The 16,531-nt window shown below is 36.3% G+C and overlaps 1 protein-coding gene across 7 annotated transcripts in view; it reads right to left on the reverse strand.

Moving 5' to 3' along the window:
* The window catches only part of SYT14 (synaptotagmin 14), a 232,133-nt gene that overhangs the window by 67,053 nt on the left and 148,549 nt on the right, over positions 1-16,531 (reverse strand). For all 7 annotated transcript variants that reach the window (XM_032137741.2, XM_032137739.2, XM_032137740.2 and 4 more), the window contains 2 exons: positions 10,011-10,282; positions 4,166-4,615 (listed from right to left, as the gene is read on the reverse strand). In XM_032137741.2, coding sequence (XP_031993632.1) covers positions 4,166-4,615; positions 10,011-10,282 — 722 coding nt within the window. The remainder of the gene's footprint in view (positions 1-4,165; positions 4,616-10,010; positions 10,283-16,531) is intronic.

Raw genomic sequence — 16,531 nt, forward strand, 5'->3', positions numbered from 1 at the left:
TATATACTAAGAAAGAGTGCTATCTGAACAAAGCTGAGTATATAAGAGTTCAAATTATGAGAGGGATATATACCATGGTAGGAAGGATAACTGAAAACATTCTAGCTACTGAGTTTGGCATAAGACAGTACTAAAGCAAGTAAATAGTAAACCATATGGCTATTTCACGATTCTTATTTGAAAACAACAGAAGCTAACTCTGACTCATAAAGTGGAGTAGTAATTTATTAAAGGACTAGGGATGAATAAAGAACCAAGTTAATGGTTAAGCTTCTCAAGAATGAAGTCTAAAAACCATACTACAGAATTGGTCAGGTGAGGAAAACCTGCTGCTGTTCTCACTGGATTCTTTTCTGCCAAGGACTTTCCTCTATTGCAACTGTTAGTGGCCCAGCACCAATACCATCTCCGCATCAGCAGAGCTATTTTATAACAAAATTACTATTGCCTCTGAACACCAGATACCTCCACCATCAACTTCAAGGAAACATGATCTGAGTGGTGTCTGCTTCTTTGTTCTGCCTGTATCGAGGTTTCTTGAAAATGAGTATGAGTGGCAGAGTCTAGGTCACACAGCTCCTGCCATATCTACCAGTAAGATGGGGAAAGCCAATTTTATGGCTTACCTTAGGGAGGTAGACATAGTTATTCCCAGATAGTTACTGAAAAGGTGGAAGAGAAAACATAATACATGTCTGCCACAAAATGTCATATCAAGCATACAAAACTCACCTAAAATTCACCAATTTCTGTTCCTACCTAACTCTTTCCCCAGTATATACTAGCATAATTAGACAACATCAGAGATGGATAGGCCTTTAGAGATCACTTGGTCTAATCCTCTCATTTCACTAATGAGAAACCTGATGCCCAAAATAATCAGATGATTTACTTAGTTTACATGGCTAGTCAGTAGAAAGAAATTATGCTTTTTAAACTCTTAGTATATTTTCTATCATGCAATGATCAAGAAGGCACCCTTCAAACTGTATCTTAATGTTAAACTTTTTTTTTTTTTTTTTTTTTGAGACGGAGTCTTGCTCTGTCATCCGGGCTGGAGTACAGTGGCACGATCTCAGCACACTGCAAGCTCTGCCTCCCAGGTTCACACCATTCTCCTGCCTCAGCCTCCCAAGTAGCTGGGACTACAGGCACCCGCAACCACGCCCAGCTAATTCTTTGTATTTTTAGTAGAGACGGGGTTTCATCGTGTTAGCCAGGATGGTCTCAATCTCCTGACCTCATGATCTGCCCGCCTTGGCCTCCCAAAGTGTTGGGATTACAGGCGTGAGCCACTGTGCCCGGCCTTAATGTTAAACTTTAATCTTATTCTCAGGGAAACTCACTGTTTAGTCCTCAGAAAGTCATTTTGGTGACGTTGGTCTTTTTTTTCTCTCAATCAGTTCCTGCAAAACTAGCTATAAAATTAAATTTTATATGCAAAATTCTATTTTCCTATTATTATCTGTGAAAAAAACTGTAAGTTTAAATGTGTTTTAATGGTAGTTTGCAAGTTCTTTGGCTGGATTAAAACTTTTCCTTACCAAAAGTTACAATAAAAATGACAACAATAATAAGTGATTATTCAAAAGCTACTAGAAGGCCTGGCATGGTGCCTCATGCCTATAATCCCAGCGTTTTGGGAGACTTATGTGGGAGAATCGCTTCAGGCCAGGAGTTCAAGACTAGCCTGGAAAACACAGCAACACCCCATTTCTAAAAAAAAAAAAAAAAAAAAAATTAGCCAGGCCTGGTGGTGTGCACCTGTAGTCCTAGCTATTCGAGAGGCTGAGGTGGGAGGATTGCTTAAGCCCAGGAGTTTCAGGCTACAGTCAGCCATGATTGCACTACTACACCCCAGCCTGGGTGACCCTGACTTTTCCCAGAGTGAGACCCTGACTCTTGCCAGAGTGAGACCCTGACTCTGGGGAAAAAAGGCAACTAGAACAAATGTTTAATTATGAGTGTATCTCTTACAGATATATTATTGCATATTACAAAAATTAGAGCCAAACTCACCCAAGTAAACTGCAATCACAGGATCTCCCCACAAAGTTAATATTAAAACTTAAGCAGAGTGAACATTAATACTATAGTATATATAGAACATATACATTCTATTGGTATATTTTAACGACTAAACAACTGATAGCACAGAAGCCAAAAGCAACCAATGAGATTTTGAGAAGGTGGAGAAAGAAGGAAAGCAACAAAGAAGAACAATTAAATACAGGGTACTGAATTTGAGAAGCATGTCAACACAGAGAAAGGGCAGAAAGAAGATGGACAGTTTTATTCAAATATAAATGTTACATCTTTAGAGGGGAACAACAGACAATGGGGCCTATCAGAGGGTGGCAGGTGGGAGAAGATAGAGGATCAGGAAAATTAACTATTAGGTCCTGGGCTTTATACTTGGGTGATGAAATAATCTGTAAAACAAACCCTCATGACACAAGTTTACCTATATAACAAACCTGCACATGTACCCCTGAACTTAAAATAAAAGTTAAAAAAAAGAAATGTCATGTCTTACAAGCTATTTATTTAGCACTTTTTCCTCAGAAATTATTGTACTGGTTGGCAGAAAAAGATTACAGAATCAATGACTAGAAGCTAACACATGTAATGTAGGTCCATTAAAAAATTGCTTAGTTTGAACAGAGATAAGACAGTATTATTTTCTATAGCTTCATTCTCTTTGTGAAATGAATGTAATTAAAACATAATTGGGAACAGATAAATTACATACCTCTGGATGACGGAATCTTTCTCTTCTAATTTAAATGAGTTAATTCTATATAAGGATGTATTTTCCACAGAATAACTAGTGATCACTCAGACCAAATAATGAAAAAGTTTAGAAATCATATTAATAACTGTAGATTATTAAATTTTATGAAAAATTTGTTCTTTCCCCCCGAAATATTGCCTGTGCTCTCTTTTTTCTCCCCTCTTTTAAGCTGCTATTATTTTAAAAAGGCATTTCCCAAAAATAATTCTGAAAATTTAAAAGGATAACAAGTTATCAATTTTCCCAACAGAGATTAAGTCTTATCCTAGAAACCCATATGAATATACTATATTTACCATCATCATTTTGTACTTAAAGACATTGTTATCATTTAGTTAAACTGGTATGGTGCTGACTGTGAATCAAGGTATTACAACATAAAATGTTGCCTGATGTAAATGCAATGAGACCCTAAACTACTTGATTGTTAAATGTGTAAAAGCTTACACATTTAAAAGCTTAAAACAACACTAAAATAGTATACCTTTATTTTAAAATATAAATCTATTCTAAAATCTGTATATTTACATTTTAAAAAATGTTTTGTATTCAATATAACAGAGAGGAATAAATATAAACCATAACGCACACTTATAGCATATCACAGATTTTTTCATAATCTAAATAACTATGTGGCATAATGTATCTCCCTGGTTTAAATAAACAGTGCAGACATTTCTCTCCTGTGATTTGCAATGCCTTGTGGGAATTTAGTTAAAAATATGAAGACAGAGAGATTTATATGTGATTATCATCTGGAGGACAAAAAGAGAAAAGAGAGAACTAGCTCAAAGTACTAAGCTTAAGGGTTCTCCTGAAATACTTCACAATCTGTTTAAAAAGGGTGGAAAGTCTAATGAGGCCAGATTTATTTTGAAATTTTAAAATAATTTCACAGAAGTTCTGGAAACATATCCAGTCAGGACCTAGGGAGCGGCACATATTCTGTTCTGTAAGGGCAAATCCTTTCTGCCCTACAGCAAATAATATATGGGGCTGATACTTCTTAATGTATTGCCTAGTTTTAACCTGGAAAAATAATAATAAATTCTACAAGGAGTTTGGATGACTTCATAATCAAACATTTAATAAATGTTAACAACAACAAAAAAACCCACGTAAAACCCTGGGCCAAAACTCTGTGAACGATAAAATAAAAGACATAAATCACAAATTATCTTCAAGGGCAACTTTTTTAGGTAAGAAAAAGTATATCTATCTATCCAGGGCTTAGATATTTTTGTAAAGGCATGATTACTATGTAAAAAAATAGACTGACAAACTGGTTGCCTTGATTAAAGATTTTTAAAATTGTGCATACTATAAACCATGAACATAAACTGTATTCAGGCCATTTGATGAGATACTCACAGAATGATTGTAAGAAGGTTCCAATATCACAGGCAATGACATTTTCCCTTGAAGATTCAATTTTGTTAAATAAAAAATCTTTTCCCCCACAATCTTTTCTTTTTTCATGCGATGTACACCATACAGTCTAAACCGAACTGCATAATTTCCAATCATCTCAGATTCAACATGATTAAATTTAAATGTTTCTGTGAAGACAGGGCATGGTCCTCTCTGGATGCTGGTTTTTGCTCTCTGTTTCTTTATAGGTAGAAGAACAAGGTGTACTTGCCATGAGTTGCCACCTGTCCTGTTATATGTTGGGATGTCTGTGACAGCTGTCACTGTTACCAGAAGCTTCTGTTCTTGTGAGTCATAGTCAAAAGTCACATCCAGTGTGCCATATTTAGCTTCTGGCTCAGGATCAAAAGGTTTAGGAAGCTGTGAAGATGATCCTTGAGCTGACATATCCTAAGAAAAGAAAATTTAAACGTTACAGTTTTTAACTCAATTATTTAACCTAGCATGTAAATAAATACTTGATATTTCTTTAGAAGATACGAAAACAATTCTGCCACAAAGAAAGTAATACAATAATATTTAACAGTCAACTACAACCAAAAGCTACCCTATAGAGCGAGATTAGTATAGGCAGTAAGTTAAACTCAAAACTTATGATAATAAAGACACGTTTAGAATTTAATATTCACCATTACAATTCTGAGAAAGTGTGATGTATGTTTTTAAAAATGAGAATTTAAAACATATCCTTTAGTGGGTATATCTGCTCCTTTTGTAGAAAACCACTACATTTTACTTTCAATGTTATAAACAATGCCATTGACAGCACAGTATCAGGCTGCAGAGAAAGAGAACATAAATAAAAGTATAATGCTATTGAAAAATTTGGTTCCGTTTTCAGTTTGTTCTAAAACATCCCCATCTGTAATAAAATATAAAGATATTTAGACTTAAAAATCAATGGAAATGTGAAATATGAAAGCATAAATAAAGGTCTCAAAATATTAGCGGTCAAATATTTACTTTCCATAACATAGACTATATTTACTTCAATTTCTAAACAATTAAAAACATATTATTTTCTAACATTAATGACTACTGAAAATGGCAGAACACACATTTTAAAAGTTCAAGAAAGGCTGAAACGGTACATTTTAATTATGAAATTAAAAGAAATTATAACCATTCTTCCTGTAATTGTCTCAAATTCCTGCCAGTCTATCTATCTAGAATATAATAGGGGTTTTAGCTAGTTACCAACAATGTCAAACCTAGGTCTCTGACCTTTCAACTATACCACTTTGCCTCTTCAAGTATTTTAATAAATCTTAAATAATTCTCATTTCAAAATGTGGGCCAATTTAATAAATTTCTAAAATTTTCTAAATTTTGAGTGGCAGTGACTACTACTGAATCTCAGTCTTCTCTTTTTCCATTTACGAAACAAAACAAAACAAAACAAAACCTTCCTGAGTATTAGCTAGAAATACTACCCACAAGATTTGGGGAGCCGAGGTGGGCAGATCACTTGAGGTCAGGAGTTTGAGACCAACCTGGCCAACATGGTGAAACCCCATCTCTACTAAAAATACAAAAATTAACTGGGCATGGGTGGCAGGTGCCTGTAGTCCCAGCTACTCAGGTGGGTGAGGCAGGAGAATCACTTGAGCTAGGGAGGCAGAGGTCACAGTGAGCCAAGATCATGCCAGTGGACTCCAGCCTCAGTGACAGGGTGAGAATTTGTGTAAAAAAAAAAAAAAAAAGCACCATCCACAAGAGACTATAGACTTCAGTGCCTCTATTATAGCTCACAGGACTGCATGACTCAGCTTTGGCCAATGGGAGGCAAAAATAATTTATGTGTGAAACATTCAGATCAGGTTTATATAAGAAATTCTTGCTCTCTACTCTCTGTCTCACTCTTCTCACAAGCAGATATACAGACAGGATGTGTGGGTCAGCTCAGACCATGTGGACTAGGACAATACCCTAGGGGAAGGCAGAGCAACAGAAGAGAAGGGACTGGGTTTCTGAATAATCTCATAGAGCAAAGCCCCCTGCTCACCCTGCACTGTTGTTAAACAAAAGAGAATTACGTTTCTATGTTCTTTAGCCATTGTATTTGGTGGGGGCTGAGGGGTCTTTTTGTTGTAGCAGCTTAACATGTACTGTAACTACTGTACCTACTATGTGCCAACCCCTATTTTAGGTCGGGAGAGTGCTTCTTTCTGCAGAGAGAACCAAAAAGACATGAGTCCTTAATTTTTTTTTTTTTTTTTTTTGACACAGGGTCTTGCTTTGTTAACCAGGCTGGAATGCAATGGCACAATCATGGCTCACTGCAGCCTTGGCCCCCCATGCTCAAGTGATCCTCTTGCCTCAGCCTCCTGAGTGGCTGGAATCACAGGCACACACGACTATACCTGGCTAAATTTTTTGATTTTTAGTAGAGACAAAAGTCTATGTTGCCCGGGCTGGTCTCAAACTCTTGGGCTCAAGCAATCCTCCTGCCTCGGCTTCCCAAAGTGCTGGGATTAAAGGTGTGAGCCACCATGCCCAGTTAGTCCTTGGTCTTATAAATCTTATATGCTAGTTGGTGTAATGTATACAGGAAAAAAAACAACAGAAGAACAGTACTTAGGGAGAAGTAATAAATTCCCATAAGAGAATTCAGTTTTTAATGTAGTATGAGAAAATCAAAACATATTCTTATTCTGTTAAAAAATTTACGGTTTAGAGCAAAATGTGTTAATGTATACTACTTTATAATTGGTAATTAAAGATTATTAATTATATGGCTTTGGTATTTCAATTAAATATTTTCTAAAATAACATCATGACAGCTAAGATTTTCAGGCAATAAAAATGTTTATCAGGTCCTAGATAGCTATTTTTGAATTTTACTTCTCTTGGTGCCTTCCTGATTGTTTTTTCTTTTTTTTCAAACATTCCAACAATTCTTATGAAACCCAATGTTGAAAGGGTGGAACATTGACAGATAAAAGACATTATCTGCATTCTGAAAATAGGCAATAAGCAAACAATCCTTCCTTTCAAGGTATGGGACCAGTTTTAAAAAACCTTTATTTAGATAGCAATAGGTCATCAACAGTGTTTATAAACTCCTTCCCATGGAATTCTTCTGAACCTTCTCTCCTCTCTCAGTTTAATCATGTATGTGGATAGGCTCTAAGATAGCTACAGCCTGGATTAAACCAAGAGAAAAGTGAGAATTTTCTATCTGACACATATCTATTACAAGGATGCAAAATAAACTTGAAAAAACACAAAAGTGAATTTTATATTAGCATAGGCTATCAGCATTCACATCTAAATATTTCTGTAATGTGCGTTTGCTATATTGTTTGAGTACATTCAATGCTACTACAAGAAGACACAAAAATAAGCAGGATGGAAGAAATTCCAAAGAAGTGGTTATAGATAGCAAGTTAGCAGCTTCTGAAATACGGACAAAACTCACAGTGTGTGATAACTATAGATAGTGAGTAAAGAAACAGCTTGTGAGACACAGGCAGAATTCATAAGATATTAAATATAAATAGTTAATAACTTATAACATACGCCAAAGAAAGATTAAACAGAAAATCTGACGGATCAAATGAGTATTACCTATAGAAAGGGATGAAATGCACAAGCCACGATCATGTAGCCTCTGGGTTGACAGCTCTGTCACCCATGTGATCTACTTAAGAAATGCAGATAAAACCTACAACTGCCTAGTAGGCTGACAAGTTTCAGTGGTGGCCAGGAGTATAACTATATCTCTCCCACAAAACAAACAAGTGTGTGCTGTTGGCTCTTGATACCCTTGTTCAAATCTCAACTCTGGTCCTTGTTACATCATAAATAGGAATGCTGATGGAAAAGAGACAGTGAGACGGGATGTATGGGCACTGCATAAACCAGGACTCACACAGTGTGGTCTTGCTACCTATACTCACTTGCAGCTTATCCCCAGGTGTGTTAACAGATTTCTGATTTCATCTAGCTCCTCTTACTTCTTGCTTTGTATGTGAAATGGATTAAAACACACTCTCTCTCTTTCTCTCTCTCTCTCTCTCACACACACACACACACTAATTTGAGCATCTTACTTTGGTGCTTTACTCCTCTGAGAGAGTTTGCCTGGTAATGTTTGGAGGGTACCACTGAATCAAAGTAATTTCTCACACAACATTTTGGATCAAAAAAGGCAATATAATATAGTTGTTAAGAGCACTGCTTTGGCAGTCAGACAGACCTGGGTTTGAACTATAGTTTCACTATTTAAGAGCTGCTTCTACTTGGTCAAATTGTTTAGCTCACTGACTCTTAATGTTTTAATTTATAAAATGAAAATAATAACTTCCTAAAGATGTGGTTGTTAGAATTTAATGAGCAGACTACATAAAGCTCATAGCAAAATTCCTGACACAAGTGGTGATAGGTATTATTGTTGTTGTTTATTAATCCCACAATCCAGGCTTCACTGTTAACTTGTGAGCTATATATGTAGTTTATAAAGCTACAAAACAACTGTCTCAAATTTGTTTAGGTAATGGAACACAAAGAAACATTCATCATGAAAAATCACAAAACAATGATATATTAAACTTAAAATACCAGTGTACAATTTTCTTCTCGGTCAGATACTGTAATACTAGAAATACTAAAAAAAGCAATAACAGATACAAAGTATTTTTAACAATTATAGAAGAAAAACCTAAAATTAAGGAAATTCTATCCATAGCTTAATTGTTCTGGGTATTAGGAAACTACATCTATTATTTAATTTTGGCAGCAGATCTGAAAATTCATCTGGTAAGAATATGGACATATTTCAGTATTACTGAATGCTGTCTGGAACAAAAGCAGTAAAAACTTGCAATCTAAAACTTTTAAGCAGGCTGGGTGCAGTGGCTTATGCCTGCAAACCCAGCACTTTGGGAGGCTGAAGCAGGAAGATTGCTTGAGCCCAGGAATTTGAGACCAGCCTGGGCAACATAGTGAGAGCCTGTCTCTACAAAAAAATTTAAAAAGTTGTGGGTGTGGTGGTGCACACCTGTAGTATCAGTTACTTGGGAAGCTGAGGTGGGAGGAAGCTGCAGTGAGCTGTGATTGCGCCACTGCACTCTGTTCTCAGTGACAGAGCGAGACTCGACTCTGTCTCAAAACAAAAACAAAAAAACTTGACAGTAAATCTAAATACTAACTTATAAAACCTTTAGATTGCCTTTATATAGTTTTCATTATGACAGAAACATTAAAACAAACTCTTTTTAGAATACAGTAATACTTCAAAACTGCCACAAAATTATTTTTGTTGTAATTTTCACATTTTTGCTCCAAAACAGTAAGTAAACTTAAAGCTCAACCAACCAGCCACTCTGAATGCATGAAGCCATGGATTCACATTTCATTAGTAAAGCTGATCATCATTTATCCCTTGCATTTTCTATGATATGAAAATACAATAAGATTATTTTGAAAGACTTGTGAAACACTGAGTAACCTCCCAATAGTAAAAAAATCCAAAATAAAAATAATACAAATAGTAACCTGAAGATGAAATAAATAGGTAAATTATTCTAGAATGTTTTATATAAAGTGTTAAAAAAAATCCTTTGGTGGTGGGGCTTGGGGTTGTGGAGTGGGGGCAGTTGAAGACTAGGTGGGACATTCCTGATAAGTTTGTTGGATAAAGATTAGATTAAGGATGGATACTGGTACTATAAGTTACAAAGGAATAAGTGATAAAATCAATTCTTCTTACCAAGAGGAGAAGCACAGGATTATTATCCTCCCAAAAACATTCATTTTCAAACTTCTATGTGCTTTTACTTACTTCAGGGCTCAGGACTGCAGTGCTGTCACTTGGAACATCTTCTTCATATCCTTTATTATGAAAACTTTCTATTTCATGACCTGTGCTTCCTTCACTTGGGCACTTGTTATATGAGCATCTTGGACTGTTGCTGCAGTGGGAAAATTCACATTTACTGTCCCCAATTTCTGAGGGTGTACATGACAGATGGGGAGAACCACTGTCATCCTGATATGGTGGTGGCTGCAATTCATCCAGCGGGGGTGTTCTTCTCATTCTCTGAATGCAGTTTCCTGATAATGATTAAGAATCTGGTCACTGTTTCCAATTAGCCTCAACATGCAGTATAGTCTACAATAATTGTAAATAACTTTTGAAAACTGGATCAAAAAATTGATGGCAACATAACTATTAGATTTACTAATGACTTCTCTTTTTCCCTAGTTCAGAGGCACAAATAAAATAATCTGGTTTCACACTCCTCGCCTCCTGCATAATAAGATTAGGAAAAATAAAAGTCATATATGAAGAAAGATCCTGTTATGTTTCATAAAAATGGGGGAGTGGTAAGTATTAGTTAAACAGCTTATTTGTCTTTCTCAAAACAATCCTCATGTATACATACTTCATCTATTACCCCGTGATCTGTGGCCACCCTAGGGTCAAAGCGATACAAATATGGTTGGAAAAACAAACATAACACCTCTGCTTGTTCTTCACCTATGTTCAACAAGAACTCACCTACATTCTTCAGTTACTGAGATGAACTTAAACTAGCATTCAGCTAGCGGTGTCAGAAATGTTTTTCTACATCTGTCCTGGATCCAGAATCCTAGAATGAGGTGCACTGTGAATCAGGCCCATTCCCTGTTTGCTAACATCCATCAATTAGCAAAGACTGGAGGCTGTGTTCTGTCTCTTCTCCATTATAAGGGCACTCTATCCCACTCTACATCTGTGTCTGTATTCTTTATAAATTGTGACTCCATCTTGTCTATAGTAGACATCTCTACCTCTAGCAGTTAACATGAAACCACATTTTCTTTCACTCTTAAATTTATCTTTTAAATTTTTACCTCAATGATTTATCTCGGTGATTGAGAATAAACATCTGTGAACAAGGACAGAGTTGGGGGCAGGAGGGAAATAAGGAAACAGAGTCCAGTACATAATTTAAGAACAGCTAAGTCTTTGTAGATAAATCCTGAATGCAATACTAAACATTAAATTTAAACACTGATCTTTTTTTTTTTCTTTTAATGAACTGTGCATCTCTTTTCTCAAAAGGGACCCTGAAACAGTAGCTTGTATTATCATTGTTATGGAGTTCAGTTCAAATATTCAATAGTTCCTCTGTTCTTCCTAAGATAAAAAGTTACATAAGAACTATAAGCTTCATTTAAAAATTACCAAAATGCTTGGTTCAAATGAAAAATAATAATTTGCACAAATGTAGCACAAATTTACATATTTGCTCAGAGGCCCCAATTTTGAAAAAAAAAAAGAAAAACTAAATGTCTTACCTAGTGAGTCTAATAGTCTGACCACAGAGTCATCTCTCAGTATACGTGGGGAACTGGTTCTAACCCCACCATTCCCTCTCAAATACCAAAATGCAAAAATGCTCAAGTACCTGTTATAAAATGGTGTAGCATTTACATATAACCTAAGTACATTCTCCCATATACTTTAAATCATCTCTATGTTACTTACAATGTCTAACACAATGTGAATGCTATGTAAATGTTGTAATACTATATTGTTTGGGAAGTAATAAGAAAAAGTCTGTATATGTTTGGTACAGATGAAACCATACATTTTTTCAAATATTTTCCATCTGAGGTTGGTTGAATCCTACAGACATGGAGGGCCAGCTGTACTAACTTTAGTTTATAACATAAGCAAAAAGTAAAAAAGTGGCTGAATTAATATAGTTGAAGCTAAATTCAAGAAGACAGATTAGACATGTTGCAAGTCGTAGCCAAAAAACCCACAGAATTCCAGAACAGTAAAGAGACAAGTGGTTTTAGGCAGTTAATTAGCTTGATCCATTTATGTGGTAGGTAAGTATGTGTGGCTGCCACCGCTGGCAGACTGACTTGACTCCATCCATAACCTCTTTTTCTTCTAAGCAGCATTCTGATTAGGAGTGGCCAATGAGATCTAAGCAGATTTCAGAGTGAACCTTCCAGGAAAGTTTTGTTTTCCTGATAAAAGCCCGTAGACTCTACTGGCATGCCCCTTTGTCCCTTTGCCTTTCCTCTGCTTCCTTCTTGGAGGAGTAGCAGCAGCTACCTTGTGGCCATACAGTGATGAGTATGAGAATGAAAGCTAGGAAGGCGGAAGCAGGAAAATGAAAAGCCCGGGTATCTGAAACATCACTAAATACCTACCTCCAAACTTGACGCCTGAGACAAATCCCTATTTGTTAAAGAAAAAGAAAAAAACTACAATAATTGGATTTTCTACTGTTTCCAAATATATTCTCAATGGATATAGTTTATTAATCATTAAACTGACATCCTCTGCCCCTTTAAAAGTACATATTTAATTAGCCACTGAATTAAAGGGTAATACCTAAATACTGCAACACGAAGTCAATTAAAAATTTTCCAACGTAAGTGGTTTTGGGAGTCAGCACACCATCTACTCCTTTACCTTTTTTCTTAGAAGAGAGGTGCTCTTTCCTAGAAGTCTTGAGCATATTGCCTCACAGATCTCAATGCATAGACCTGGGTCACATGTCTATTCCTAAATCCATCACTGGTAGAAGAAATGGGATGACCATAATTGGCTTAAATTAATCAGAAGCCATCAAAATTTGAAGCTGGGGATGGGGCCAGCTTCACTCTTCATATCTATATGGAAAAGAGTAGATGCCTAAACAATGTAGGATCCAGGAGGGAAGATGAAAGAGAAAGAATGTTGGTACAAAATGAACATGATCCAGTTCATGATCCAGTGAACATGGCTCACTGCAGACTTGACCTCCCAGGCTCAAGTGATCCTCCCTCCTTAGCCTCCCAAGTAGCTGGAACTATAGGCATGAGCCACCATGCCTGCCTAATTTTAAAAACTGTTTGTAGAGACAAGGTCTTGCCATGTTGCCCAGGCTGATCCTGAATTCCTGGGCTCAAGCAATCTGCCTGCCTCGGCATCCCAAGGTGTTGGGGATTACAGGCATAAGGCACTGCGCTAGGCCTGTTTTCTTGATCAGAGTATTTTTTTTCTGTCTGTGGTTATATTTTTCCTCAATATAATAATCCTTTTCTGAGGTTCCTTTTGATATGCCAGCACGGTATAATTTCGGCCTGGTAATGATGTTACACCTTATTTCCTTTGGTTTGCTTTTTTATATTAGGTCCTGCCTAGCTGTGGGCCAACTAAGTGTATTTTCACAGCTGAGCTCTAGGCATCTGGCGCTAGTTTAGATTTAGTGTAACTCTTGCTCCAGAGACCAAGGCACAAGTTACACAAAATGGGTTTGTGATATTTAAAGATGTAAGTGGGCTCAATGGGTAGACTTCACTACTGTTTTCTGGATTTGAGAGAAACAACATTAAAGCTGTGAATATATAAAATGTATTTTAGCCACACCATATCCTCCAAGTTTTGAAAATAGTAATACCACCCTTTATCTTTACTTTTCACTTTATTTTTGCATTTTATTTTTTAAAGTGTAGAACACACAAATGTAGGTGGAATAAAAATTTCATTAAAAAATATAGTTATGAAGATCCCTCCTTTTTAAATGTTTGCAATCTCTTTTTATTCTACATAGTGTACTAAGAGTTGGCTTAAATGTAATTGATATAAGAAAAATTTTTAAATAATTTTATAAAGTAACAAAATTTATATTATTATTGTGAAATTACACTGTAAACATCAACCTTAAGAAGAAATTTCTAGTGGAACTATCAAACACCACGTGATGATGCCCTCCCATTACTTTAGTTCTTGCTTTATTACCTAATTTCATAACCCTATTTTAATATAAATGATATAGCTATAAGAGGATTTAGGCATGGATATATTTTAAGCATTTTAATTTACCATCTGCATATTGCATAGCACCTACAAAACAAGATGAAGTATTTTCTTACCATAGAAAAAACAGCATGTGTGCACACAGGGAATATGACCTGTGGTTCTTACCTTTTAAAACAGTGGTGAGAACTACAGCTCTAAAAAAAAAACGATGTATATTCAACAACTGCAGAATTCTTTTTTTTTTCAAGTGCCTGTGGAAATCTGCCAAAATTGATTATATGCTGAGCAATTAATTAAGTCTCAATACATTTCACAGATTGGAAGCATGAAGAGGATGTTTTCTAAATGAGGCAGGAGAATAAAGTCCGAGGGCAGGAAACCTAAGGCCATGCTGACTTCCTAGAACTGAATCAAAAGTAAAACCCCACCTCTCCACACCCAAGTAACAAAAGGATCAGAGGCTACTCCCTTTGCACTGTGTGGCAGATGAAAAATGGGAAGTATCTCTGATTGGTCTCCTCCCACAATCAGACTGGTGACCAGCCAAGTCTTCATGTGTAACGAGCTGTAACTTCACTTCAGCCTGACTGGTCGTCTCCTCCAACCAATCAGACTGGTCACAGGCCCGTCCTTCATTACATAGGATGTAGCCAAGTAACCAATGGGAAACCACTAGAGGGTATTTAAACCCCAGAAAATTCTGTAGCCCGTGCTCTTGGGCTGCTCTGTGGAGTGTACTATCGTTTCACTATGCTTAAATCTATGCTAGCATAAATCTATGCGTTCATTGCTTCATTTTTTCGTTGCTTTGTTTGTGCATTTTGTCCAATTCTTTGTTCAAAACACCAAGAATCTGGACGACTCATAGTCAAGACATCCACTGGTAACATGACCACTACAGAATTAAACTAGAAATCAGAAACAAAAATATAGCTAGAAAATGTATAGAAATCTAAACGAAAATAACTAGAGATTAAAAGAGACTTCAAAATAATCCATGGATCAAAGAAGAAATCACAATACAAATTAGAAATATCCTCAAGATAGTGATCATTAAAAAGTCAGAAAACAACAGATGCTGGAGAGGTTGTGGAAAAACAGGAACGCTTTTACACTGTTGGTGGGAGTGTAAACTAGTTCAACCATTGTGGAAGACAGTGTGGCGATTCCTCATGGATCTAGAACCAGAAATACCATTTGACCCAGCCATCCCATTACTGGGTATATACCCAAAGGATCATAAATCATTCTACTATAAAGACACATGCACATGTATGTTTATTGCAGCACTATTCACAATAGCAAAGACTTGGAACCCACCCAAATGCCCATCAATGATAGACTGGATAAAGAAAATGTGGCACGAATACACCATGGAATACTATGCAGCCATAGAAAAGGATGAGTTCATGTCCTTTGCAGGGACATGGATGAAGCTGGAAACCATTATTCTCAGCAAACTAACACAGGAACAGAAAACCAAACACTACATGTTCTCACTCATAAGTGGGAACTGAACAATGAGAACACAGGGACACAGAGATGGGAACATCACACACTGGGGCATGTCGGGGGATGGAGGGCTAGGGGAGGGATAGCATTAGAAGAAATACCTAATGTAGATGATGGGTTGATGGGTGCAGCAAACCACCATGGCACGTGTATACCTATGTAACAAACCTGCATGTTCTGCACATGTATCCCAGAACTTAAAGTATAATAAAAAAAATAAAAAATAAATATCCTGAAGAGAATGATAATGAAAATGATCTACACAACTACTTGTAGAATGTGGCTAATCTGTGCTTAGAAGGAAATTTATAGGTCTGAGCACAAAATATTGGGGGGAAGTGGGAGGCTGAAAAACAATGGTCTAAGAATCCACTTCAAGAAGTTAACAAAAATAAGAATGATGGTTTCCAGCTTCATCCATGTCCATGCAAAGGACATGAACTCATTCTTTTTTATGGCTGCATAGTATTCCACGGTATATATGTGCCATATTTTCTTTATCCAGTCTAACACTGATGGACATTTGGGTTGGTTCCAAGTCTTTGCTATTGTGAATAGTGCTGCAACAAACATACGTATACATGTGTCTTCATAGTAGAATGATTTATAATCCTTTGAAACCATCATTCTCAGCAAACTAACATAGGAACAGAAAACCAAACACCGCATGTTCTCACTTGTAAGTGGGAATTGAACAATGAGAACATATGGGCACAGGGAGGGGAACATCACACACCAGGGCCTGTCGGCAAGTGGGAGGCTACGGGAGGGATAGCATTTGGAGAAATAGCTAAAGTAGATGACGGGCTGATCAGTGCAGCAAACCACCATGGCACATGTATACCTATGTAACAAACCTGCATGTTCTGCACATGTATCCCAGAACTTAAAGTATAATTAAAAAAAAAAAAAACTCACTGTAAAAAAAAAGTTAATAAAAACAGCAAATTAAATCTAAAGAAAGTAGAGGGATGAAATAATAAAGAGCAGAAATTAAATAAAAAACCAAGCATATAACAGAAAGCATCAAAATAAAATTC

The sequence above is a fragment of the Hylobates moloch genome, unplaced genomic scaffold, assembly GCF_009828535.3.
Source record: "Hylobates moloch isolate HMO894 unplaced genomic scaffold, HMol_V3 SCAFFOLD_18, whole genome shotgun sequence".
NCBI lineage: Eukaryota > Metazoa > Chordata > Mammalia > Primates > Hylobatidae > Hylobates > Hylobates moloch.